General features: G+C 42.7%; 1 protein-coding gene across 4 annotated transcripts in view; it reads right to left on the minus strand.

Moving 5' to 3' along the window:
- The window catches only part of PIK3C2A (phosphatidylinositol-4-phosphate 3-kinase catalytic subunit type 2 alpha), a 122,064-nt gene that overhangs the window by 9,071 nt on the left and 85,844 nt on the right, over window positions 1-27,149 (minus strand). For all 4 annotated transcript variants that reach the window (XM_029582155.1, XM_029582152.1, XM_029582153.1 and 1 more), the window contains exons 13-27: window positions 25,763-25,930; window positions 23,357-23,468; window positions 22,397-22,539; window positions 19,838-20,026; window positions 16,574-16,670; window positions 16,342-16,436; window positions 12,749-12,929; window positions 9,643-9,747; window positions 9,261-9,353; window positions 8,115-8,244; window positions 7,050-7,186; window positions 5,551-5,720; window positions 2,914-3,070; window positions 1,803-1,912; window positions 1,244-1,451 (exon numbers count right to left, since the gene is read on the minus strand). In XM_029582155.1, the coding sequence (XP_029438015.1) occupies window positions 1,244-1,451; window positions 1,803-1,912; window positions 2,914-3,070; window positions 5,551-5,720; window positions 7,050-7,186; window positions 8,115-8,244; window positions 9,261-9,353; window positions 9,643-9,747; window positions 12,749-12,929; window positions 16,342-16,436; window positions 16,574-16,670; window positions 19,838-20,026; window positions 22,397-22,539; window positions 23,357-23,468; window positions 25,763-25,930 (2,095 nt within the window). The remainder of the gene's footprint in view (window positions 1-1,243; window positions 1,452-1,802; window positions 1,913-2,913; window positions 3,071-5,550; window positions 5,721-7,049; window positions 7,187-8,114; window positions 8,245-9,260; window positions 9,354-9,642; window positions 9,748-12,748; window positions 12,930-16,341; window positions 16,437-16,573; window positions 16,671-19,837; window positions 20,027-22,396; window positions 22,540-23,356; window positions 23,469-25,762; window positions 25,931-27,149) is intronic.

Genomic DNA, 27,149 nt, shown 5'->3' on the forward strand with positions numbered 1-27,149 from the left:
TTTACTGTTTTTGTAATCTGAGGTCAATAAAACTGCTTAAATATTATTGTGAAAGTGGAACAATAGCAGAACAGGCCCGCGAGCGAGAATTTGGATTTTCTCCTTGACCTCTGGCAATATATTCAACCGGAGCACAGAGCGTCTCAGTTCTTTTTAACAAAATAAGAAAACAAATGTTCAGCCACAACCTCTTAAATTAGTTTATAGACAAGGATCAGTGTTAGTAATTCAGCATTCATGCGTGTTCAAATAAACGCACTGACTTTGTAGCACCCCTCTGGGTATTCAAGCATAAACAAACCAAAAGAATGAATCCGTCAAATCATGACATTATGAATAAACCTTTTCTCTATTTTTAATCCATAATGTGTGTTCCACTCAAAACATCAATTAAAAAAAAAAATTCCAGGTTTCTCATAAGGTTTTGATAACAATATAGATCGAAAAGATAACGATGTCCAAGGTGAACTTTTAACCACTAAAACAATTGCTCATATTCCGTTTTTTTAAAACTTTGTAGCTCTGCTTTTGCCAACTAACCTGACCCTCTCAAGTCATGTTTATTCTGAGGTTGGAGGGGGGAGGCAGAGGTTTTGCCACTAGGGGGCACCCAATATCTGTCTATGTTCACGAGGTTACCATGAGTGCCCTGGCGACTACGCTGAACAGTCACTATTAGTCAAAAAGGTACTCAGAGTACAATTACTACTGACGGTGAACCATGTGTTTTTGCAGCTCTGTTACCATCAACAGTGTTATTGATGCAAAGCATTAGCTCTGAATTAACTACAGTGGGCAACAAAATTCATGTTACAAATGCTTAACGAATGCTCTAGGATCAGTCTATTTTACTTAACTTGCATTATAGGTAAATAGATGGTTAATTAGTAGGCAAACTTCCCATTTTATCACTAATTGTTTTCCGTTCTTCCAAGCTGCCCGATGGTTGATATTAAATCTATTTTTCTAAGAAAGTAAGAGGGGGGCGTGAAAATTCTGCATTTAATGCGGAGGAGTCCAAAGCAGATAAACAAAGTCCTTTCATGCAACAACCCCAAGCACTGAGCAAAGGATTTCATTCTGAAGAGCACCTGAGTAAAAGCTGTAGGTATCGCACTGCCCTGCTAAACAGAAACAATTTAAAAAAAAACCTCTCAAATAATTATGCTCAACTCTGGCAGTTCACAACTATGGTTACACTGGAAAAGAAAAAAAACAAACAAACCCCATAACATCTACTCACGTAGTGTTTATCTGGGTTATACTTCTTGTGGTATGTGAAAACAGACGCTTCCCTTATGCGTCCATCTTGTTTGAGGGAGTACGTTTTGGGAGAGAACGAGAGAATGGGCTCGTCGTTCGAGGGCAGTCCTGAGAAGCGCAGCTGAGCCAAGTTGTGAATAAAAAAGTTGAATTTCGTGGCCACACTTCCCAAACTTGATTCAATCAATCTGAAACAGAAATGCATGATAATTTCAATTTAGAATAAAATTACATTAAAAAAAAAAAAAAAGCTTCTTGTGAAATGCTAACTGCAAGGGTACTGCAGCGTTTCTCTGCAAGCTTCAGCCAAACATGATGTAGATATGCGAGTGACTGTGTAAAAGGGACCCAGATCCAACTATAAGTAGATTAATCTGTGCGATGTTACGCATGTTGCTCTACAGTACATGGTAGCTGAATACTGGAATGCAGGAGCAGTGGCGTCGGTAACACAACTTTGGTTCAGCACAGGTTTGCAGGATTTGCAATGAATATGAGGATTTCTGGTCTTGTTTAAATTTTAAAAGATTTGATGATACCTGGTGAAGAAGATTGTAGCTTCAGCATCTGTAGTTTGGGGTTGAAGAGCGTCCAGCACATACTTCAAGTCTTGAATGCTATTCAGTTCTGGCAAACCGGAAGAAAGCATCTACAGAAAAGAAAATGGCAAAAGAGAAGAAGTGGGTTCATCTAAAAAGCGGCTTTACTTTTCATCACGTCACTCGTTGCTCCCTCACCCAGATCTCTGATGAGTAAGAAACGCTGGTCCAAGTACAGATCCCTGGGGCCTGCCCCTATTTACCACCTTCCTCCATCCTGGAAAAAAGATCTTTTAGTCCTAACTCAATTACCAATCAATTACTAAGCAACTGTAAGATACCTTTCTCCTGTCTCGTGACATTTTAATTTCCTGCAGAGTTTCTCCTGTGAGACTTGATCAAGCACTTTCTGAGAATCCAAACACATTGCGTCACTCAGCTCACCTTCACTCGCGAGCTTACTGACGCACCCTCAAGGAATTCTAATGGGTTAGTAAGACATGGCCCCCGTTTGCTAAACCCAGGCCAGCTCTTTCCCATTAAGCCAGGTTTAGCCATATAAGCAGTAAGTTTGTTCTTATTAGCTTCCACCATTTCACCCAGCACCGGGGTCAGGCTCACCAGTTTGTAGTTACTTGGGTGATCATGGGAGCCGTTTTTTCGCCGTTCGGTCTTCGGATATAGGAGGCAACATGCTTGCTAGGCTTTTTTTTAAATTTTATTTTTTTCAAAAATGGTCACCACTTAACCTTGAATTTAGTTGGTTAAGGTAAAGATAACTTTGAAACCTAACTGGTGATATTCAAACATAGCCTAGCTGAATGAACAGTTACTTTATCTAGATAAGTGATCAGTTTTACATTTTTCTTTAAATATTAATCTCCCAATTTTGAGGGGGAGGAATGTGAAATTAAAATCTCTCTGTGCCCTACATAAATGAAAAGTTAAATGATGAAGGCATCTCACTGATTTATTCACCATAGTTTACAATAAAATGTTAAATCTAACAGATGTCCAAATTTCTTACCATTCTCTGAACTATTTCTAAACCATATAAACTCTTCCCCCCTCCTCCCCCCACGACAGCACAATGTACAATAAATAGGATTACCAGGGACAGCAGGTTTAGAAAGAGGCTTGCATGTTTCCTGATTAAATTGTAGGCTTGGCAACAGAGGTCCACAAAGAGCTGGAAACGACTTGTTGGCTTTTCCCCACCATTGATGACATATGCCATATCTGACGTCAACACGAAAGGAGCCCGATCCCTGGTAAAATGAAAGGGAATTGCATGAACTGCCAAGAACACAACTAGCAACTCAATCAATGCTACATAACTATTTTTCAACATGTGCGAGAAATGGATAAAACCATTGAAGAACAATTACTTGCTGAATGCTTTTTCATGGTCAGCTCTGCTTAAATTGTAGTGTACAAGGAAAGTAGTTATGTTTACTTGCTGTATTTATGTTCTTTCACCCAGTTTTACTGTAGCATTTGCTCTTAAAGCATGCCTTCTGGCAACAGGGAAATCATTTGGATATGGTTTCATTACCAACTACAAGCAGGGCACCATCTAAAAAAAACAGTCACCGTGATCAAAATAAAGTACCTAGAAGCTCTGTTGGACTACTGAACAAGTGAAAGGATCCTCTAAGCATGGGATAAACACAGAGGGAAGGGAAGGGGAAGCTTGTGCTCAAGACTTTCTTACTCCTAAAAATCAAGGTTATTTCCTTAAAAAAAAAAAAAATTGTTTTTAAAATTTTTGCTAACAAAAAAAAAACTTCCAAAATTTAAAAGGTGCATTCTGTTAGGAGCACAAGGGGTGAAACGGTAGGGGGATTTTGCTCTTACCGCTGCCAACCCTCTTCCCTACAGGAATGCAGTTATGCATTAAGTGTCTACATATGAAGGCTAGCACCTCCACACCCACCCATTGCCATAAGAAGGAGATTGGGAAGATGAAATACAAGTTAAGACTATGATGGCAACTGAGGATCATTCGGCCTAAGTTTCTACGAAAGCAAGTTTTCCCAAAGCCTTTTGGATTAATCCACATATAATACAGCACAATGGTAGATAAATGATGCCCAAGATCTGTTCTCTAATAGCAGACAACCTCTATGGCAAAATTCACACATCTTGTTCTTATTTCCTCTCCATTTCTTTTGCTCAATCGTGATAGTTTAATATACATGCATTCACCAGGCGTTTTACCGCAAAGTCAATATGCCAATATTCAACTAAATGAAACGAAGAGCATGACCATATGATTCAGTCTGCTCATCTTTATAAACCCTTTCTCTCCCCCCGAGGTCCGCTGTGCTTGTCCCATGCTTTCTTGAATTCTGGTACTATCCTTTTCTCCACCACTTCCATTAAAAGGCTGTTTCATGCATTCATCACCCTTTCTGTAAAGAAATATGTCCTTAGATTACTTTCACCCTTATCCCTTGACCCCTCCTTCTAGTGCCTCCATTCCATTAGCAGAGGTCTGCTTCCGGTGCATCTATTCCTTGAGGTATTTAAAGGTCTCTATTATATAGGTCCTTTCCTCCAGGGGTATAGAAATTTAGATCTTTAAGTCTGTCCCCATATGCTTTATGAGGAAGATTGTCGACCATTATACGAGCTGCCCTCTGGACCAAATGCCAGCTGTTTATACCCTTTTGAAGGTGCGGGATCCAGAACTCCGCACAGTACTCCAAAAATGTAGTCTCACCAGAAACATATACAATGGCATCATCACCTTTTTTCTACTCGTTACTCCTCTCCTTATGCACCTAAGCATCCTTCTGGCTTTTGCCTTATCTAACTGCTGATAAATTTTCCATCAAATATATGCCCAAATTAAACCAATTTTCAAAGTGAGCTTACGCACTTAAATCTGCTTTGAAAATTATCCCACCAAAACGCCCCCCAATTCTATAACATGCCATTTCCACTGAAAAAAAACATGGTTTTACTTGTGGAAACACCTTTAAAAATCATCCTAAGGTCATCAGATACGATCATCTCACATTCCGCTCTTGTTTTGTGAACATCCCTTGGATTTTTCCAGTCCAAATGCATTTTTTTTAGCATTTAATCTTGGATGCCAAATTCTAGTCTATTAGTCTAACAGCTTTAATCTACAATAACTGGAATTTATCACATCCTTAACACTAACTCTGTGACTTTGGGAAAGTTATTTTATCCTGCTTGTGTCTCAGCTTACTCAATTGTGATCAGGTTACATTGTTCCTTACCCATCTAAGTGTCCGCTGCATGCAGCGAGGCCATTCAATTTAGATATGGCAGAACATGTTTCTGAAGTATTAGGATCACATTTGGAAGACAGGCGCTATATATGCAAGTTCACATTCTATAGCAGACATAGGAGAATTTGACAGATAATACTGTAATGAACTAAGGAGCATAAATTACCTTTTTCTAAAAAATAGTGACTATCACAAAATAAGTTACAATATAGTTGAAACACTTTAAGGGGGATTTTTTTGATATTTTGAAAGGCTTTTATTTTATTTTTTTATTTACTTTTTTTTTTTTAATTTGTTGTTTATTCGTCAAATACGGATAATCCAAACATATTTGTTCCTGGCAGTATTAACAGATACAAAGAGCTTACAACAATAATTATTCTTCAATATCATCACAAACTAAAATCAACTATTAAAACATGGAACATTCAACATTGTATTGTCTTTGTTGTACAATAAAAAAGGCTTTTATTTATACGGATTACCTTTTAAAACTACCAAACATCTGTGCATGGCCCAAAAACTTGCCAAAATCAATATGAAACATGTGTCCCGTGCTTCGAAGCATGATATTATCATTATGACGATCACAGATTCCTAGTACATATGTCGCCACACAGCATCCAGCGCATGAGTAGATGAAGTTTTCTGAAGCCTATGATAAGAAACACATTTTCAGTAGGAAGTACCCTAGATTACAAGCGCTGGGGCTACTAGGAGGGCAAAATTTCATTTACCCTGCTAAACTGGCCCGTCTGAAAATTGTTCCCTTCACGTGATGGGTGGAGCTCAGAACGTGCGTGCTTTTATCCGCACAGCAAAGAGGCGTTCTTTTGGGCTCGTTTATGTTGGGGAGGAGTTCAACAGGGCACATACTTGGCGTTTTCCCCAAAGTATTCCCCTCCCCCGAAAGCTGCAAAACGCACGGACATTTTTAATGCACTTACTTTATGCTACCTGGTTTTCAGAGGGAAAGCAGCTGCAAAGTACATATGGTAAAAGTACCCCCACATGCAGACATTTAATTGAAAAAAATACCAAACTTTATCATCAAAACAGGAAATATTTTAAAATTACGAGGCAGGTTATAACTTGCTTCACATAAAACAGCCTAGTTTCTAACGGACAAGAAGGCTTATAAGCTGTCTGTCTGTCCTAACCACGCCAAATTTTCAGGCTATGCTGGCGGGCTGGAGAAGGGCTATGACCAGGGTGGTGTTTTTTTTCCCCTGATCCTTCAGTTCTGGGTTGAACTTCTTGGTAGTTTGCTATCTCCCTTGTAAATAGCAGGTGTAGATTTGCAAAATGACTTCACACTGACTTCCAGTGCTTCGAGGGGAAAAAAAAACCTCAGGAAGTGCATCATGTACTACACAAGAAACCCAGCCTGTGATGTCATCTTTCACACACTTGCAATGCGGCTGCCACCAAAAGGAGTCCATTACATTTGAAAAAAAAAATGCAAAAGCATAACATTCGCATTGCTAGCATGCCACGTTTTACCAGCGAAGCTGCAGGATGGCGGCAGGCCACGTCCCTCTCGCTTCTCTGCTGTTGGGAAGGAAGAGGGATCTTCCCACCACGAAGGAACTGGGGGAGGGAGTAGAGCTGCCCCCCACAGCCCAGGTTAACAGGACCAGTTCAGGGCACAGCCTCATTAAAATGGCCGCGCTCAGTTTAATGCAGTTGCGTTATTCATATAGCTCTGTTCAGAAATCCTACATTAAAACTGGCAGGCAACACCCAGACCTCCCCCCATCTGTTCTGGCATAAGAGGATTCCAGCTGGATTAACAGGACAGCTCTGCCAGACAAAACGGGGAGCAGAAAATCACCAAAGGAAAAAGGACAACATGAACAAAACAGGATTGGAGTATCCCTTGATCCCACAAATCAACAAATTGGAGCTAAGTTTTTTACTACTTTTCAATAGGTAAGAAAAAAAAACAAAACCAAAACCAAACCAGATGCATTCTTGAAATTACCTTTTCATAATCTTCCTCAGAAGGATTGTATTTCCTCAGCCACTCTGCCAGTGGTTTGTCTTTAAAGGATCCGGTTACTCCGTATTCCACTTGGATTTTCCTGAGCGTATCAGATGAAGAAACTAACTCCACCATCCCTTTAGTGAAAGGAAGGAGAAATGGAAGGTTCATAACTCAAACCACCGAAGTGAAGCCTGGAAACGGCACTGCAACAAAGCGCAGTGTTCAACGTAGCAGGGACGGCAGAATATTCTCAACCTCCATCGTGCTGATGGAGGTTGAGAATATAAATTGGGCGGGCCCAAAGAGAAAGATCTCAAACACTCCAGTTTTTTTTTTAGTCCTAAAGATGGCGTTTTGGAGCAATACTTAAAACATTGCTTACAAAACTCCATGACTGCAGTATGCTCATTATATTCTTTTAAAGTATGCAGAGATTTTTATATAGAAAATCTCTCTGCATTGTATGAATTTCCATTCTTTTCTTGCATTTATTGCAAAGGCACTATATAATCAGTGTTTCTCCTGGAGCCACTCATCTATCTAGACAGGTTTTCAGGATCTCTGTAATGAATATGCACAAGATAGATTTACAAACACATTGGCTGTCCAATGTATGCAGATCTAGTTCATGCATATTCACTGTGGCTATTCTGAAACCTGTCTGGATAGGTGCGCCTCCAGGACAGAGTTGGGAAACACTGATATATATATCATGGGTCTCACGTATCCAGTACTTTCCTTCCCATGTTGCAAAATGAAAGAAACCTCAGCACTTCTGACCCTATAATAAATTACAGCAAGAGGACACACGGGATGTCAGTAAGGCAGTGATTTGTGAATATAAAAGCTATATGAAAATGTCGAGGACAGCAAATTAAAACAGTGAACATTAAAATATAAAACTATATAGGATAAAATAAATATTAAACTGAAACGGAATCAATACAAGTAAATGGTCCATACACGTTCTCCAAAAACTTTTGCAGAAGTCTTTCTAAGCACGCCAAAACTTGACTTGAAATAGTCTCGATCAAAAAGCACACATTATTACTGCTGCCACACCTCTGTCTTTGCCTGTCGAGAGACATTTGAAGAGAACCATTCGTAGGTCCAGTCCTTCCTGCAGCCAGATCTTGTCCATGATCTTTATCATCTGCAAGGCCAACATATCTTGCCGCAGATCTTCTCCGACCTTTGGGGAAAAAATAAAATGTAAATACCCTTCCAGACTTAAATCGATAGGGAAGGCGATTTTCAAAAATATTTCTGCAGGTAAGATTGTTTTACCTGCAGAAATGGGTTTTTGTTAAATTGCCCACCTGATATGCAGGTAAACTTGTGCATAAGAACACAAATAGTTGCCAGACTGAGGGTCCATCAAGCCCAGCATCCTGTTTCCAAACATTAAACAGAATCCCATGCTTCTAATTCCAGTAATAAGCAGTGGCTATTCCCCCCCAAGTCCAGTTAATAGCAATTTATGGACTTCTGGAAATTATCAAAATCTTTTTTAAACCCAGTTACACTAACTGCCTTAACCACATCCTCTTGCAATGAATTCCATAGCTTAACTGTGCATTGAGTCATTGCATCTAAAAAAAGATATAGTTGCAATGGAGAAGGTACAGAGAAGGATGACCAAAATGATAAGGGGAATGGAACAGCTCCCCTATGAAGAAAGGCTGAAGAAGTTAGGGCTATTCAGCTCGGAGAAGAGACGGCCGAGGGGGGGATATGATAGAAGTCAATAAAATCATGAGAGGTCTAGAACAGGTAAATGTGAATCAGTTATTTACTCTTTCAGATAATACAAGGACTAGGGAGCACTCCATGAAGTTAGTAAGTAGCAGAATAAAAAAAAAAAAAAATAGAGAACTCTCTCTCACCCCCGATCATTTCTCTGGTGCCTTTTCTGATTTTATCGTGCACCAAATGGAAAAACTTGCGTGATGTGCCCATAACACTCTACTGCCCAACACTGGAATAGTAATTGGATGCTTCGGAAATACTTTGGAAGTGCTAAGTTATCAAGAACAGCTCACTCCATGAGTGGTGGGGGAGGGGAGACAGGGAAGAATCATTACAACAGGCCTCCCCATTTAGAGAGGTAGTTGTTGAACAAAAATTAAAAATAAAAACATGTAGGACAAGAAAACATCCAAGTGCTGAAAAAAAAAAAAAAGTTACCCTAGAGAGAGGAAAGTGTACCTTAAACATAGCGTTGATTTCTTCTCCCCGGGGGTCTGCATTCACCATGGTCACCTTCAGTGGGACGGCATTCGAGCTGAAGAAGGAGCAGGCCTGCAAACATTTTATTTTTCATTAGGAGTAGCAGGACTTAAACACCAGTGCTAGGACGAAGAGCTGCTAACAGGATAACGCGCTCCAAAAGGCTCCCGTTGTTTTTAATTCCATAGGCCTCGTTTCTAGATACCACCACCCCTACACAATTCCAAATCTACTTAGGATTGTAAGAACATGAAAAGCCGAGGATCTGGAATTCTCTCCCATTTTGTGGATTTCAGAAAATCCTGCTATCTCTGGCAAACTTTTCTCTGCTTGCAAACCAACACCGCATCCTCCACGCTACCTTGATATTTAATTCCTTTGCCACGAGGCTGGGACTAAGAGGCAGGCGGCATTTGTTCTTCAGGAAGAAAGACTGCACACGCTCCATGCCCTCCTGGAGCACAACCTGCGAAGAAAAAGGACAGGGAACCTCAGAGCACGGGAGTAACAGGAGAAGGCAGAACTGCACGCATAGCACAGTCGCATTTAACTGCTGGGCCCGGGGGCCATAAAAAAAAAATCAAAAGACCAAAAGTGGAGAAAAACAAAACAAACCCCACCCCTCACTGATATTTTCGTTCCTCCTCTTCGATCTCTCCTTGATTGCAGCCTCCAGCCCATCTATCTCCATTTAACTCAGAACATTTGTACTGCTGTACATTACCGTACTAAGCTTACATCATTAGGATTAAGTTTACAAGGGCACTGAAAACTAACTCCATTTAAAGGAGTGAATTTAAAAAAAAAAAAAAGAGTTACATGCGTAAAAGAAGCAAACCGCTGTTTTTCACAGGTAAATCCTTTTAAAAATTCATTCTAAAGTGAGAGACAGCTGGGCTGATCTTCCCTGGCACACAATATATACAGGAAGCACAACTGGGACAATTGCAAAGCGGAGCATTTTAAAACCAGAGGGCGCAATCATACACGCTCCGGTTTTCCAAAGTGAAAGATGTGTAGGAACAAGGACCCGATACTTGGAAGACAGTAGTTAGCACCCATTGTTTCAAAAACCGTTTGCCACGCTAGGTAAGCTGCCTGCCCTGCATGCGGGGGACGTCCGCGCGTTGTGCCACCGTGTGATCATCTCTGCGCATGCTTTTTCCTTGTCCTGTTTTTTGTTTGTTTTTTTTAAAGGGAAAGTACGCACGTATTCTCACTTTGAACAGTGGTGCAAAACCCTTGAGTAAAAATTCACCATGGCCCCTTCACCTGTTCACAGTTCTCTTGATTGGCTCCCTAGCCGTGGCACCCATACTGCAAAACGGCCACAGACGGGCAGCGGAAACGCTACAAGATATATATCCAGGGGCTGTTTTAAACACTACTGACAACGCCTGAATAAAGAGCTGGCCCTGGGGTATGGGGAGAGGTCTGAGGGGCCTGGCTGGACACAGGCAAGCTATGGAGGAGGGAGGGCACTCAGTCCCGGCCAGGGGAGGAGGATGGGTGCGGTCCCGGCTGGCCATAACAGCAGTGTCAAGGGATCGTCCTGTCCGTGGCCCCTCCAGCACGAGTTCCAGCTGCTGCCCGGGTAAGCTATCTGGGTTTTTTTGTTTGTTTTTTTATTTGTAAAGAGGGTGGGCAGGACATTTTGCTATTCCCCTCTTATAGTGTACCTGCTCATATTGGCCCTGGTTCTGATAGATTTAAGACTTTCTGTGAGAGCACAGCCAGACTGTGAAGAATGTATAAAAGATAAGCCACGCGCCTTAATTCTCCTATAATTATAGCTCAGACCCAAACAGTGACTCACAGCAGGTGCTTTAATTACACAGATTTGTAGTCTTTTCACATGCTGCTCATGAATAAAACAGTCTAATCTAGAAATGATAATAACACTACTTTTTGCCAAATGCAGTTAAAAATAAACCCTGGATTACAGCAGAAGCAATACTGAAGCTTGTCTCTGGGGTTTTGGTGACACTCACAAACCACTTAAGCTCTCATGGGTCATGATGTCACTGCTGAAATTAGAGCCCGATCATTCACATGTACACCCCAACTCATCCCCCGTTTTCAGATCTGAATGCAATGGAAGATTTATCTAATCTGCTTTCTGGGCATTAGGCACTCTTTCTGCCAGCCATCGGGAACACAGGAAGCCAAATGTTCCTTGAAAACTATTCTGATTGGTTAAGAGGACTGGAGAGATGGGTGCAATACTTTATATGGCACGAGCAGCTGTGTGGGTGTGAAGGATGGGAGTGTGCTTGGAGGCCATACCTGCCTGCATATAAAAAGCAAAAATTCTACACCAGTGCCCAGAAACCACAAAACAGCATTGCTGTCACTTGTTTTCATGCTTTAATCCAAATAAGGCTCTAATGAGGTTTTGCTAGTGTTTAGAACTTAATTATTTAACGGTTTGAATGAAATCAGAACACTAACTAGGGTGGACCATATCGCTCCACTTCACAAGGGACGGCTTAATTCAGTTCTGGCTTTACCCCATTGCATGCAGGGAGATGTAGTTCTGGTTAACTTAGACAAATAAGTTACATCTCCCTCCATGCAATAAGGTAAATATCAGAACTAGACCAACCTGTCCCTTTTTGAGATGGAGCTCTATTGTCACCCTCCAACACACACCGCCTGGGTTCGCAATGGAGCAATCCTCTGCAAACAGCAGCACATCCTTCAGAAGAGGTGGGAAATGGCTTCATTCAATTGGCTGAAAGGGCCGTCGGCTTCACAGTGGCCAGTCAGAAAGCCCCTTCCATGACCCTGTGCTTCAGACACTTCTATAACCTAGAACACCAGCAGCAATGATCAAAACGGAGGGGGGAGGAAGCTGTCAGATACTCTGCATTTCCCCCCCACAGGATGGCACAAAATACCCTGCACTTTCAGGAAAAGAAATTCACTCATTCCTTGTTCCATGCATTGGTTTTGTAGCTTATCAAACATTTCTGATGTTTCGTGACCATTTTAGGCAACCTAATAGGCATTCTCATGGATTATTCTTGCACAAGTTTTTCCAAACCCGTCCAATGGACCCCAGATGATGTGTGTATATGCTGTATATCGCCTAGGCCTAACAGTGTTAGGCGATTAATAAATTTTATAAATGAAATGAAAAAAAAATGATATCACCAATGAATATGCATGAAACGAGTCTGCATAAACTAGCTTTCCGATGCATGCAAATGCATTTCATGCATATTCATTGTGGATATCCTGAAAAGACGGCTGGCTGTGTCACTAGGACAGTATTGGGAAACCTTATTCTGGGTTAAAAATCAATGCACCAAGAGCCACATAGAAGACGACTCAGGAGCATCTGTAATTATTTACAATTTTGTTAGAAGACATGAAAAAAAAATATGTAAAATAAAGGTAAAATATGGTGCTTAATCAAAATAAATAGTAATGCAGTTACTTTGCGCAATGCGGGAGGTACGCACCTGTCTCACTGAGCCACCAGAATGGCGAACCTTTTCTGCCACAACTCCCAGAAGCTGCACAAGTCGGCTCTGCTTCTCAAGCTCTTCCCTCAGCCCTCTCCCAACGAGAGACAGGAGGGCACCCAGAATGTGCTCATATCGCACGCCAAAATGCGGGTCGTTCAGGGCATCCTTTAGTAACCTAAAAGTTCAAGGGAACAATTAGCCACCCTATACTGGAGTGCAGGAGCAGCGAGCTGCGAACCAGGGAAGCTGCATGCAAAAAAAAAAAAAAAAGATTGTATTCCCTTCTGGGGATAGGGAAATACCTACAGTACCCGACTAGCGGAATATAAATCACAAGTCCTTACTCTGCAGATGGTATCTTACATACAAAAACTCTGAACCAACCAATTTACCTCTCTCACATACATATGCACCTACCAGGATTCATATCTGGACTGACTAGTACAGATTACTACTATCAGAAAAACTGATGCATGGGATTTATCTAGAAGCAACCCCCTTCCTCACCAGTGAAATACTCAGCAGTTGTCACTGCAAAACAATCTGAAAACACCCTCAAACATAAAAAGAGAGTTCTGTCGTCAGAGGTGATCCCTTAAATAAGGTAGGCTTTATCTCTGTGGTGGGAAAATTAGAGGAGACTCTGCTGAAGGAAAGGACAGCAAACTGATTGAACTCCAGTGGGGTTGCAGGATCTGAGGTGACATGGTTTTACCAGAGGAAAACTGTGTCAAACAAATCCAATTGATTCGATTGAGTGACTAGGGAATTCAATATGGATTTCAAAGCTTTTGACACGGTCCCTGCATAGGAGGCTCGTGAATAAAGAAAGCAGTGTGGTGGAGTCGAGTCAGAAATTGGTTGACTGACAGACGACAGGCAGGTAACGGTAAATGGAAGTCGCTCTGAGGAGAAAAGGGTAACTAGTGGAGTGCCACAGGGACTGGTTCTGTTCAATATCAGTGTGAGCGATATTGTGGATGAGTCAGAAGGAAAAACAAAGTCTGTCTTTTTGTGGATGACACTAAGATCTATAATGGACACCCTGAAGGAGAAGACAGGAGGAGAAGTGATCGAAGAAAGCCTGAGGAATGATTAAACACTTGGCGGTTAAGATTCAATGTGAAAGAAATTCAGTCACGCAAAAGACCCGTATGTGATGGGAGGGGCAAGAGACTGATGCGCACGAACTGGGGCAGAGACCTCAGGGGGATCGTGTCTGATGATCTGAAGGTAGCAAGACAACATGACAAGGCGGTAACTAGGGCCAGAAGGGTGCTGGGCTCTTCAGAGAGGCATAACCAGCAGGAAAAAGGAGGTGGGAATGCCTTTCTACAGGTCAGGGGGGTGAGGCCTCGCCTGGCATACTGTGTTCAGTTCAGGAGGCCGCATTTCAGAAAGGATAGAGATAGATTAGAAGCGGTCACAAGAAAGGCAACCAAAATGTTACAGGATCTACACCAAAAGCACTGAAGGATATTAATATGTATACCTAGAGGAGAGAGAGAGACAGTGTGGATCCAATACAGACTTCTAAGTTACCTGAAAGACATTAATGCTACACAAGAATCAAATCTTTACCAATGGAAAGGAAGCTATAGAACTAGGAATAATAATATGAAGCTCCACAGGGCAGGATTCAGGAACTTTTTGTCAGGAAATATGTTTTTTTCATGGAAAGGGTGGTAGATGCCTGGAATGCCCTTCCCAGCAGAGGTAGCGAAGACAAGAACAGTAATGAAATTCAGCGCGATAAACACAGAGGCTACCTGGCAGCTTTTGCTGAAACCTGCATGGAGTGACAGTTACGACCGGCTGTTGGTGCACTTAAGAGATCCATTTGGGCACTTATCGTAGTTAATGTATGGTTTAGCTCTCTGGCTGTTTACATTACTTCACTGAAATTTTATCAAGTTTACCCATGACGGGGGCAGGGCAAGGGCAGTCCGCTCTTGTGCTTCTGCGGCTGGAGCAGGACCTCTATGCACCAGAAAAAGGAACACATGAAGTTGGGAGGTCTGGCCATCGCCTGCTTTTACAGCTTAGACGGGGCTTCTTTAACCTTAGGTCGACCTGCATAGAATGGCAGCTACAAAATTTTGGGCAGTTATACCCTGCAGGGCAGACTGGATGGCCTAGTTGGGTTATTTACTCTTTCGGATAATAGAAAGACTAGGGGGCACTCCATGAAGTTAGCATGGGGCACATTTAAAACTAATCGGAGAAAGTTCTTTTTTACTCAACGCACAATTAAACTCTGGAATTTGTTGCCAGAGAATGTGGTTAGTGCAGTTAGTGTAGCTGTGTTTAAAAAAGGATTGGATAAGTTCTTGGAGGAGAAGTCCATTACCTGCTATTAAGTTCACTTAGAGAATAGCCACTGCCATTAGCAATGGTTACATGGAATAGACTTAGTTTTTGGGTACTTGCCAGGTTCTTATGGCCTGGATTGGCCACTGTTGGAAACAGGATGCTGGGCTTGATGGACCCTTGGGTCTGACCCAGTATGGCATGTTCTTATGTTCTTATCTGACATTTACTAGGTTATTAGTCTTTCACACACCAGGCATACTGGTCCAGAACTAGTGAAATCTATTTGCTCCCCCCCTCTCAGGGTAAAGACATCTACAGGCCTGTTTTAGCCCTCTTTACTTCTCCATGAGGTGACAAGGCACTCAAGATAAAAAAAAAAAAAAAAAAAAATCAGATAATTAAAAATAAATAAAAATAGAATATTGACTGTTAATTCATCCTTGCAGTTTAAAAAGACCTCTTCACACCACACGCTTCCTTTTTTGCCCCAAGACGTCCCCTTTTCCTCAGAAGAGCGACTAACCTGCTAGTTAGGCCTGTACCAGGCCTATCCATTCAGTCCAACCACTGCAAGAGAGCAGGAAATGAATGCAGCAGCACTCGGCCTTCAGGTTGGAACCACAGTCCTAGCAGCTCCTTTCAAGTTCCAATACAATCACCTCTGCCAGCGACACTACACAATCAAAACTGGCTTCTTACTGCACCATGGGAATCTGTGGCCTGCTCATGGGCAGAACGTGAATCCTGCCTCTGCATGCCAGCTGACTAACAGACAGAGAGGAAAGGCGGCATCTCGGGAGCTCTTCCTAAAACTATCATTGGTCTTCTAAGCCAGAAGGTGGCACTGTGACCCTCACAATACAGAACAGCAGAGATAAGAGAAGGCTACTTTAAAGCAATGACAAATTTTGGATCCTCTTCTTCTGGGATTCCAGTTCCATCAGAACTTGCCCCTACTGAGATTACAACATGAATCTTCATTTGCAGCTGCTCAGGGTCCGCCCCCATTCGTTTTAACTGCTCTCCCTTGCTCTAACTGGTTCAAGTATTGCATTGACAATCCCTCAGCCAGGGTCCACAGGCTGCAGCTTCCTCTAGAACCCATAACGCATGCTCCCAGTCAGACTGTTAGGTGTCACTGCTGAGCAACAGCTGGGCCTCCCTCCTTCCTGGCACTGTGAACATTATCTCCACAGCATCCCTAACCCTACCTGGGCTGAGGGGAACTTTTTATTTTTAATAGATTCTGACAGAATAACAGAGGATAGTCTTACCAATATAGGTAGTGTGCAATGCGAATATTTCCTAGTGCCCGAGTCAGTAGAAATCTCACTAATGAACTGTCCAAATAGATTTCATATTTCAAAGCCTGATTACAAGAAACAGAAAATGGTTATGCAGTTTTTATTTTAATCTCTCTTCATCAAAGTAAAAAAATAAAGTATCAATTTCCAGAACTGGTAGTAGTCAAACCTGAGAGCAGAGTAGAGAGAAACTGAGTATCACCTGCACAAACTGTGGGAGGAAGTCTGCCAGCTCATCATCCGTGAGTACCCCCTCTATCCAATTCACAGCTACTGAGCGCACTTCCTGATCGGCAAACCTGCAAGATGACCACACTGCCTGTTAACATTTCTAAGCAGCAAATAGAAGGCTGTTTCTTTCAAAGTGAATCAGCTGTTACAGTAACTTTGTAAAAGCTACTGGTATAAAAAAAGGTTACTATAAAGTTGTTAGGTGCCACTAAACTTAGCATCACTGTATGAAAATACATCCATCAGCAGCGTTACTCGATTTTAAGGAATGCATATAGTGCAAACGTAGTGCTATTGTCCTCTTTACCAGTCAACTTGGCAAGCAGGAAGTACCAGACATGTATAGTGCAGTACCATGTATAAAATCATTGCTAGAGTCCATTTTCAATTTAAACCAATTTTCACCCATAAATTCCTAGATTTTTCCAACAGTCAAAACATGTTTAAACTGATTTTCACCCTAATTTTCGATTTAAGAGCAACTGCAGAGCTGCAGACGCAATTCAGCAAGGCATCTCACCACCGCTGGAAGCCAATGCAGGCCAAAGCGCGAGCTGCATTTCAAGTCCTGCTTCCCCACCGGTGAACGTGCTTGCCCTCCAGTGCCGAATTTCCAATCCTCACCCCCTCCCTCCCCAAGGAGTGCTGACGGCAGCAGCACTGCCCAGCGGACTCTGCCCACCTCCGCAGAGCCCAGGAGTCACAAGCAGGGGTGAGGAGCCTGCAGCCACCACCAGTATGGATGAAAGCTGTGATCGGGGGAAGAGATGGGAGATTCTCGGTCGGGGCTGGAGGGAGATGCTGCTGCCGCACGGGTGGATGGGAGAATTTGCTTAATATTGTTTCACCATCTTGCCTTCTCTGTCTGCCAAAATAAATGCTGATATGTATTCGGAAAAATGAGGGTTTTTTTTACAGCGATTTCTTCCTGCGTTTGTCATAATAAACTGATAAACTCCCAAGAAAAAAAAAAAAAAATTAAAATGGAAAAACGAAGGTCCATAATCATTACCTAACCACATCCAGAAAGTTGGTCTATGGGACTGGGTGCCATTTGTTAACAGGCAAAGCAATATAGTAACAGAACATTGTGGATGGGCCACTTGGTTTTTATCTAATGCCGTCTACTGAGGCATAGGGTGGGAAAACGTTCCACCCCACAACAATTCAAAATTTCATAAAATGTATTAGTAACGATGCATGGATGCCAGCTTCAAGTTTTAAAGGTTGTGTCAGTATAATATTCAAACCACCATCTCTTTACTGATTTTTCCCCACCAACCACATATTTCAGTTCAAGTACTGGGGCGTGATAAACTAATATGGTGGGTTATTTAAAATTAAATACAGGAGGTCATATAATGTGTCAAATCAGACCACGAATCTACTTAGAGCTTTGGGAAAATCTGCACAGTAAAAATTCTCTCAGAAACATTTTAATGCAAAACGAGAACATTTCCTGGAAAAAGCCCGCACTGCCGGCCCCAGAAACTGCACTGCGTGTAGGATGTTGCTCTTTATCCAGGTCAGTCTTCTGTCACCTTCCTCGCTGGTTTCTCTACCATCCTGGGTAGATGAGGACACAAGGTCACAGACTTTTACTTTAATTTACCCAGGACTTGCTGAAACCTCCGGAAGATTCTAAATAAAGAATCTCCCTTAGTACTCACATCCCCCCCCAATCCCGCAGGCTTGCTTTCCAATGAATATTTAAATTTCCTATGGAAAGTCCTTAAGCGTTGCAGCCAGAATGCTCAGCCTTTTCTGATCCAAGCATCAGGTGCGTGAACGTAAGAGAGACTTTTCATTTTAGCAGGGCTGGAAAACTCCCTGGAGCCAGGTCGCCTGGGCACCTAAAATATGCAACCTGGGGCCTAAAATTTAGAAGCGCCAAAAAAAAAAAAAACCAAAAAAAAAAAAAAAACCAGAAAAAGTAGTTAAAAAATTATTAAAATACCCGAAAAAAAAAAAAAGGGGAAAAAGCCAAGCAAAATACTGTAAATAAGCAAAACATCAAGGAAAAAAAAGTAAAAATGCAAGAAACAAGGAGAATATTTTTCCTGGATCCTAAAATTTTTGACTGGAATCCAAGTTTTCTAAATGTATTTCCACATCCGATTTTAGATTGTAATTTAATTAAAGTCCAACATACAGAATCATGACTGTCCGTGAAAGATATGTGAATGGAGAGCAGCTATGGCTGAAGCCTTGATGGCTGGCACCACTGCTCACGAGTTTCAAACTTGTACTAAACTCAGCCCTTTGGGTCTTGTGTGTGCGCGTGTCAATTCTTGAGGGATCGCAAACTCTCAGCCTCAATACGGCGCTCCACTGACAAGTCTCAGGCACCAGAGTCATTTTCAAGAGTTTACAATAAGTCTTGATCAGGATATTTTATTGCTCCAGGTTTCAGTGATCAACATATTAAAAATGTGTTTGTCCTTGAGTAGAATCAAAACGCTATGAAAAACAGATGCAACGGTGACCGCTCATAAGTTCTGAACTTTATATCTGGCAAAACGATCATCAAAAATTAGCTAATAAAAATCTACCTGACACGGTTACAATTACTAGAAGCCTGCCTCTCTCTTTTGACCCAGTTGACTGAATCCAGCCAGAGAATGAATAAGCAAAAGAAGGTTAAGCAAACAGAAGGTTGGCTGAAATCGCTCGCCTCTCCCCTAGACTAAGGAACCAGGAATGGGGACACAATCTTTCTTTACGTCATCAATAAAAAGTTTATAAAGGAGGCGGCGGTGGATACAAGGCAAGGCCTTGCTTTTCTTGGGGTGGAATTATTATCAAAAGCCGTCTGGTTACGGGGTAAGCACGCTGTGTGCCTTACGAGCAGGTTCCGTGCGGTGTCCGATGAATTCCTCCCCCAAGGTGAGCAGCTCCCCTTTAAAATTACACTGCTCACATTGTGCTGCACTTAGGGACCTTCCCTTTTTCAGTTCCCATTTGATAAATTCCAGGGAAAAAGAAAAAGCTGAAGCAGATATTCAGACCAAGACAAAGGGGCTCGGTCACGGCCAATATCAGACAGCTGGGGGTGAACGAGGAAAAAGGCCTCTAAACTATGGATGAAACACACATATGTAACACCTCGGAACGCATTATGCTTGCCCTGAATGAGCAGCATTGAAATGCTGAAATCTCATTAGGGAAATACTTCCACCGGTACAACGTAAACAGGCTCTTCCACACCCACACCGGTTTCATGAGTTGTACTCGCCTCGAGTCCAGCAGCGCCAGAGCATTCACAGGAGACAGGGGAGGCCACTGATGAAGGAGAGAGTAGATCTCAGACAGACTCGCCCAGTCCCAGTGCGGGGCACTTGCTAGCACTTTCGGCAGGCAATTTTTATCTTCAAGGCAACGGTATCGCATTTCCCACAGAAACACTTTATCTTCCTTTGACAGTCTACACAGGAAAAAAACATAAGAACAATAACACTGTAAATGCCATGCAAGTGGCTACAGGCAAGTCAGGCAACGCTGGAGCCCAGATTCTGGCTCCAGATCAATGAACTTAGGAGAGCAAAAAACTGAATCTTCAACCAGGTAAAACTCAGATCCAATGCGCTCATCACAGCTTTCCAATGGCCTTGATATCCACTACAACAGGGGTAACCAACTTTTTCAGGAGAAGGGACACCTTGTAAACATCCAAAAGTTTTACAGAACACATCCTGTTCCCGTCAGTCTCTCTCTCACCATCAGTATTTCCCTACCAGTCTCTCCCCCAGTCCCATCCCACCAGTTTCTTTCACCCCAGCCCATCCTCACTTGTATCTCCCCCCCAAGTTCCAACCCCACCAGTGTATTTTTCCAGCCTCTTCCCATTAGCTCTCCTTCCAGCTGCCATCCCACCATCCTGCCCAGCTCCTCCCAACTAGCCTCCCTTCTAACCCCTCCTCACTAGCCTCTCTCTCCCCCCCCCGCCTCTCTCCAGCAGTTTCTCACATCCCCAGCCTCTCTTTCTTCTAGCCTCCCTCACCCATCTCTCATTTTCCTCCCAGCCCCCTCCCCACTACTCTCTCCTGTCACCTTACCGATACAGCTGCTACTAAATTTCCCAGTTACTGTGGGCCAATGCTGCTGTCCCCATTTTCCTGGCTCACTGTCAACATAGCGCCCCTCTCCAGACACACACAAACACAGTTTTTGCCAGTAATTTGGTGCAAAACGTTTTATTTACAGGGATAAACTAGCACAGGTTCTTTTCTTCTTCAAACTGAAACGTAGCACTAAACCCAGGTCGGTAATCTACAGGAAAATTGGTTCTTACCTGATGACTAAACTTTTTACTTTTTAAACACTGGGAATTAAACCAATAACTAGAGAAGGAGGAGGAAGAACTTCTGCAAACCAAAACTTGCTACAAAGAAAGGGAACCACAGGTTCTGCTATCTGCATCTGCTGGAGACAGAGAAATACGGAAGGGACGCGGGGGGGGGGGGGGGGGGCTCTGTCCTGATATAGGAGACCTTTTGAGTTTTTCCTCTGTCTCCGTCTGCTGGAAAGGAGGCTCAACCCACCGTCTGGACTGATCCGGGTACGTACAGGGAATAGACACAAAGCTTTTAGTCCAGGTCCAGTCATACCAGATGATGTTACAGGAGTACACCTCAAGGCGCCAAAGCTTTACCTCCAGAACTGAAGACCATTCAGGATCCTCAGGAGGTGGGGGTCATGTCCCAGGCTAACAGTGGTCCGAAGCTGCCTCAGTTTAAAACTTCCTCTCTGGCTCTACGTGCAGGGTCCCAGCTGCCCAATGGGCAGACCCCAGTTCAAAGCCCAAACACTTTTTGCCCTGACACCCCTGTTGCTCTGCCCTCCCCCCCCCCCCCCCCCCAGATATCCTGGTCCATACGGTCCACTGCTGCTGCCACTGCCTTCTGCTTGTCATCTCCCTTCCTGCACAAGCCGCCCGGCTTCCTTCCTTAGCCCGTGTAAGCCTTCTACTGCCATTCTCCAGCAGCTTCCTGCACCGACCACAGGCCGTGAACAACTGCACGACAAAAAACTGTGCTTTTACTCAACCGACAGAACTGTGATCACAAAGGAGTTATTCTGGTTTTTTTTTTTTTTATTTCAAATCGCTTCTCTTCTGCTGATCCAAGTTTATGGTCTCGGCAGACTACGGGCTGCTCCGCCCACACGACTGATCTGAGGCTGTGTCAATCAGGTGTGGTAAAGTATTCCTAAGGCAGGAGCAAGTCCCACAGGCCGAGAACAAGGCAAAGACTTTGCTAGCGGATTTGTAACATGGTCACCTGTGTATGAAAATAAAACGTATGGACCAGCTGAATAATGTGTGCCGACGGCTACCCATAATGTCTCTCGACAGGGACGGGCGTGACTCGTGTCATGTCTTCCCCGGGCGGGGGGAGCATCAATGCCACAGACGTAAGGCCTGTGCTTCTTTTCTGCTGGAGATCGGCCCAGGTTACCTCCTCACACGCTAGCTCTTTGGACGGACATAATACCGATCTAAACCCGTTTCAGTTGAAGACTCCCCCGTTGCACGCTCTGACTTTAGGATTCATCCCCCCCCCATCCTGCGAAGCCTTGCAGTGGAGGGAAGGCTGCCGGGTTGGAAATATCCGGCTTCACCGCCTCTGCCGCGCCCCCCACCCCCGTCAAGTGCCCGATCCAACGTGAATTCATAGGGCGTGAAAATAAAAACGCCTGCCGTCAAAGCGTACCCCCCCCCCCCCCCCCCCCGTGACTCTCCTTTATGTGAAAAGGTAATGCTGCGACACGCTCGCCGAACGCAAATGCAACATACCCAAATATGGAATCTTTTGACAGAACGGACAACAGCCGGGTCTTCGTGTGTTTCTCCAGCGCCTCCAGACTGTGCGGAGCAGAAGTGTTTGCGGGCTGCGGAGCGGTATACACAATATCCGTGGCAGGGGATGGAAAGTCAACCTTCAAATAAAGCAGAACACCGTTTTAAAAGGGGATTTTTGTTTTTTCCCAAAAGCTCAGTCAACTGCCATTTCAACCTAGCAAACCCAACACCGATTGGGTGTAGTTAAAGACCTTTCAAAAAGTATGAAAAACCTTTAGTGACGAACCAAGCCACAAGGTAACTAAGACGCTGTACTCTCTGTGCCAAATTATCAGCTTCACTGCTGCCAACCCTGTAGGCTCATATTCCCTGTGAAAGGATCACACACACATGGAAGGACCCTAATAAGCTAAACTGAAAGGCATCACTGCATCATATGTTGCACACAAGCAATGCAGTCTAAATTTTCGATCCAGAATTAATGAACTGATATTGTTTTTACTTTTTTACTGCTTCCTTTACTGTTTCTATTTAAGCAATGATTTTTAGTTACTTTTAGTCAGATTTTATTTGTATTGATTTTATGTATTTTTTTTATTCTAATCTATTTTTATTTTCATTGTCTTATAGTATATTAATGTGTTAACCGTAGAGATAGAGACATTGTTCTCTCTATAACGATATAGAAAAGATGCATAAATAAATAAAATAAATAAATGTCCTCAGTAAGTGGATGTTTGTTATTAATCTGCTGTAAAAGGAGTCCAGATTACCTTTGACAATTGAAAAATGAATTACTAATTCCCAATGGACGCCCTGTATCATTAAATAAGTCACTCCTGTATTTCTCATTAATGGCTTCCCAGAGTGAATTAAATTAAAAAAAAAATTAAAAAAAAAATAAAAAAAAAAAAAATATATATATATATATAAAAAGATCAGAAACACTGCTACCTGCAAGACAATTCTTTCCATCTGAGTTCCTCTTCTACTGACTGTTCCTGAGGCAGGGCTTGTAGGGAATGAAGTCCAAAGGCTTAAAAGCTTTGTTCCACAAGTTAACAATCTAAAAACAGGGAAGGAAGCTCGTTACACTTTTCTTGTGCTTTCGGTCAGAAACAGATCACACTGAACCCACTTCACCAAGCGCGTCCCAGCGTTAAGTCTCCCAGTTCCTTAGAAACGCCTCTGGACACACTGTCGAGTTTATGGCAACTTCTGGATTCCTTGCACTATGCCTATGCCAAGGAGCCTATGCCAAGGAGCCTCCAGTGCCTTGGCTCCGATCCCATTTACTAGGCTACTATTGCCCTTGCTGGCACCTCTGTGCTCAGTCACGCTTAGCTTAGCATTATTCCAGGCTGCAGCTTTACACTGGTGGTAGGCTCCCGTGTGCGCACAGACTGATGAAAAGCAGCAGCAGCAGCAGCTTCTGTTGAACTGTTGCTAAAATCTAGAGATGTGCAGCGGTAAGAACATTTGGTTTGGGCTTCATTTTTGGCCCGCTGCGGGAAATTTTGTTTTTCCCGCGATTTTCTGGTTAGTGCACACTACCCCGAAAAACGAATTTTTCCGAAATTTAGGAAAAAATTACATTCGTTTTTCGGGGCCTCCGAACCAGAACAAATGCACATCCCTACTAAAATTCACTGTACGTCAACGTGGGGTTTTTTTCCCCCAACTGGGGTTCTGCGCGCAACCCCAAAGGGTTATAAAAATAAATAAATAAATATTTATATATACATGAATAAATAAAGAGGGGGATGAGAGAGTGAGGGGATCTGCAGAATTTCACAATATATTGTAATAAGGTTCCACAAAAGATTGGAAACTACTGTTCCAGAAGCAGAGGATTCAGTGTTTTCCATATAAAGGCCAGCCAGCCAAACTCAGATTTAAAAAAAAACTATTTGATGAAAGCAGGCTGAGAGAGTCCACAATGAAATCCTGACCTGCACATTTTTTCTTTTGCACAAACACAGTTACACATTTGTTTTCCCTTTTCACCTCACTTGTCTCATTCAGTTTTAACACATTTCCTTTTTTTTTTTTTTCCCCCTTAAGTCCTCTCTGGCTCGAGACATCAAAAGGATTTCAACATTCAGCCAATGTATTTTTCTAACCGCACATCAGCAACCACGACATTATAGGAACTCTGAAAACCTGTTCATAAAATCAATCCGTTAAGACCAAACACGTGAAGCTTGGAAGCAAGCTCGGGACCACACCATGCCTCCAGCAATTTCGACACGCCATCATTTCCTCAGAAAGAACATCGAAATCTCAAACGCAGAATTCAAGTCTACTTACTATTAAGCCAGCAGACACTGCCCACCCTGCTTGCACAACAGAAGTTTTAGACCCACGTGAACTAAGCTCGCCTTGAAAAACGATTCAAACTGCTGCTGGTTGCGTTTAGTTCTGTGCTACAGTGGAAAGGGCTGGTGCATAGCACGTCTCGCTCCCACTGTGAAAAATGAAGATCTGCCACTACGCCACGTGATTCGCTTCGCCACGTGATGCAGCGCAAGACAAGACAGCAGCAGGACTCTCTTCTAGGCAATGGGGCTCATAAAATGCATTGCCTGGTCAGAAACCATATCACCTGCATGGACAACATACCAGCTAGGCAACGGGAAATTTTGGCTTCTAAAATGTCATTTTGGGTACTTGCCAGGTTCTTATGGCCTGGATTGGCCACTGTTGGAAACAGGATGCTGGGCTTGATGGACCCTTGGTCTGACCCAGTATGGCATGTTCTTATGTTCTTATGTTCCTTAAAGGTAATTTTTTGGGTCTCCATGCTTCTGGGACAGTATTGTGAAAACTGAGTGTTTAATCACTTATGTACAATACAAAAGCAGACTAAACTAAGCTTTGATCAAATGCACCAGCATCAGTAAAACAGTCTTCCTTACAACTGCTTAAAACATTGGTTTTTTTTTTTAAGATATTTCTTCTCTAAACCAGCTTTTGAGATGAGTATGCTTCTTCTCTGGGCCTGTGTGTAAACCCCAGAAAACAAATTTGTGTTGCAAGTTAGACTTACAAAATTCTACCCCTTGTTCTTCATGGATATCACAATACCAGAGATAGGACTGCATTGGACTTCTTAGCAGGCATAAGGTAATCTGCACAGAGCAGAAGTTATAACCCCAAGAGATACACGGGGGAAGGGAGAGTGGGAATTTGTAAGCACAGCTACCCTGGGCAGACTTGATGGGCCATTTTGGTCTTTGTCAGCTATCATTTACTATATAATGTTGCCCCCTTTTTTTTTTTTTTTTTTAATGCGCCGCGCCTGTAACAAACGATATATATACAACTGATCCATTGCTAAGTTCTAAATATATTACTTACCGCCTAAAATCAAACAGGGGCAAGGAGACTTGACCCAGCATCTCTGGTCCCTTTCTTTGTCTATTGGTGTCTGGGGAGTTTCCGCTACTTTGATTTAATATGCCACATAGCGAAAGATGTAATATCGATTCTAGTGGTAACTGCGAAATTTGGATGGGGAAAATGATCCTGTAGAAAAAAAAAAAGTTACACTTGTATATACACACATTCACTCACAGAAAAGGCAAAGATATACACACACATTACAATACTTTGAATCTTTGACTTCACCACCCTCTCCCAAACCCACTATGCTCAAAACGTTTACCTACTTGCTGAAATGGTGATGATGAATTAAATTGATTTATTGGGGGGATAATTTATTGTGTAGACGGGCATTGGGAAGTGTCAATCAATGAACTCAATCTTGTTGCTGTACTGTGTTGACTGATGAGTGTATGTTTGGAAACGTCAATAAAAAGATATTTGAAGATAAACTGATTTTAAAAGACATTCCGCCTCTCTCAATGACCATTGCCCAAGGCGGATTACAACAGTTATTCTTGCAAAGATATTCCCCACCAAGCAAGGACATGTACAGAGTTGTTCAAAGAGATACAAGGAACACTCATGTCGGGAAGAACGCTAGGTTACAAAATTTGCAGTGTGGCACGGACTCGTCAGCCTCCTCTTCCCCAGCATGCAGAGCGTCATTTCTCCCCCCAGAGACGCCTCTGCGACATGCAGATATAAAAGGGCACACATTGCTGAAATGCACAGGTACATTTACATGCTTACAGTGGTATAAAAAACCCCCAAAACTACAGTTTTATTTGCAGAAATGTTTGACTATTGTCCGCCCTATGAAAAACTCCCTGATGTGAAAGATAATATATAAAAAAAACAAAACAAAAAAACAACCATGGAAGTTTAACAGAACACTGGATAACATCTTGGCCAGATGTGGGGTTGGAGGGGAGAGACAATAGATGGGATGACATATTACCATACAAAAGAAGTGCTCATTCAGATCTGACCACCAATCCTTAATCAGTCTGCAGCCTGCTGGACTGATTCAAGCCACTTCTACCCACTGGAGTTCCCAGTATACACCAAGGGGAAAAAAAGACAGGTTATTCTGACCGAATCAAGTTTGCCCGGTGTATGAAGTCCTCCTACGCACGTGTAGGAGCCCGAAGGAACATGGGTGACTAATTGCAATTAAGCATATACTGGGGAACTCCTGCCACAACATACTCGCCGTGCTTACAATTATACTGAAACGGGAGCAAGAAAATGGTACTAATCAGATCCTTCCGGAAAGGATCAGTGCCCAGGAAGCAGCGTGTATGTGTGCAGCGGAGGGCACCACGCAACAAAAATAAGACATTAATAGCTACAAGTTAAA

This window comes from Rhinatrema bivittatum, chromosome 17 (assembly GCF_901001135.1).
Source record: "Rhinatrema bivittatum chromosome 17, aRhiBiv1.1, whole genome shotgun sequence".
Lineage (NCBI taxonomy): Eukaryota > Metazoa > Chordata > Amphibia > Gymnophiona > Rhinatrematidae > Rhinatrema > Rhinatrema bivittatum.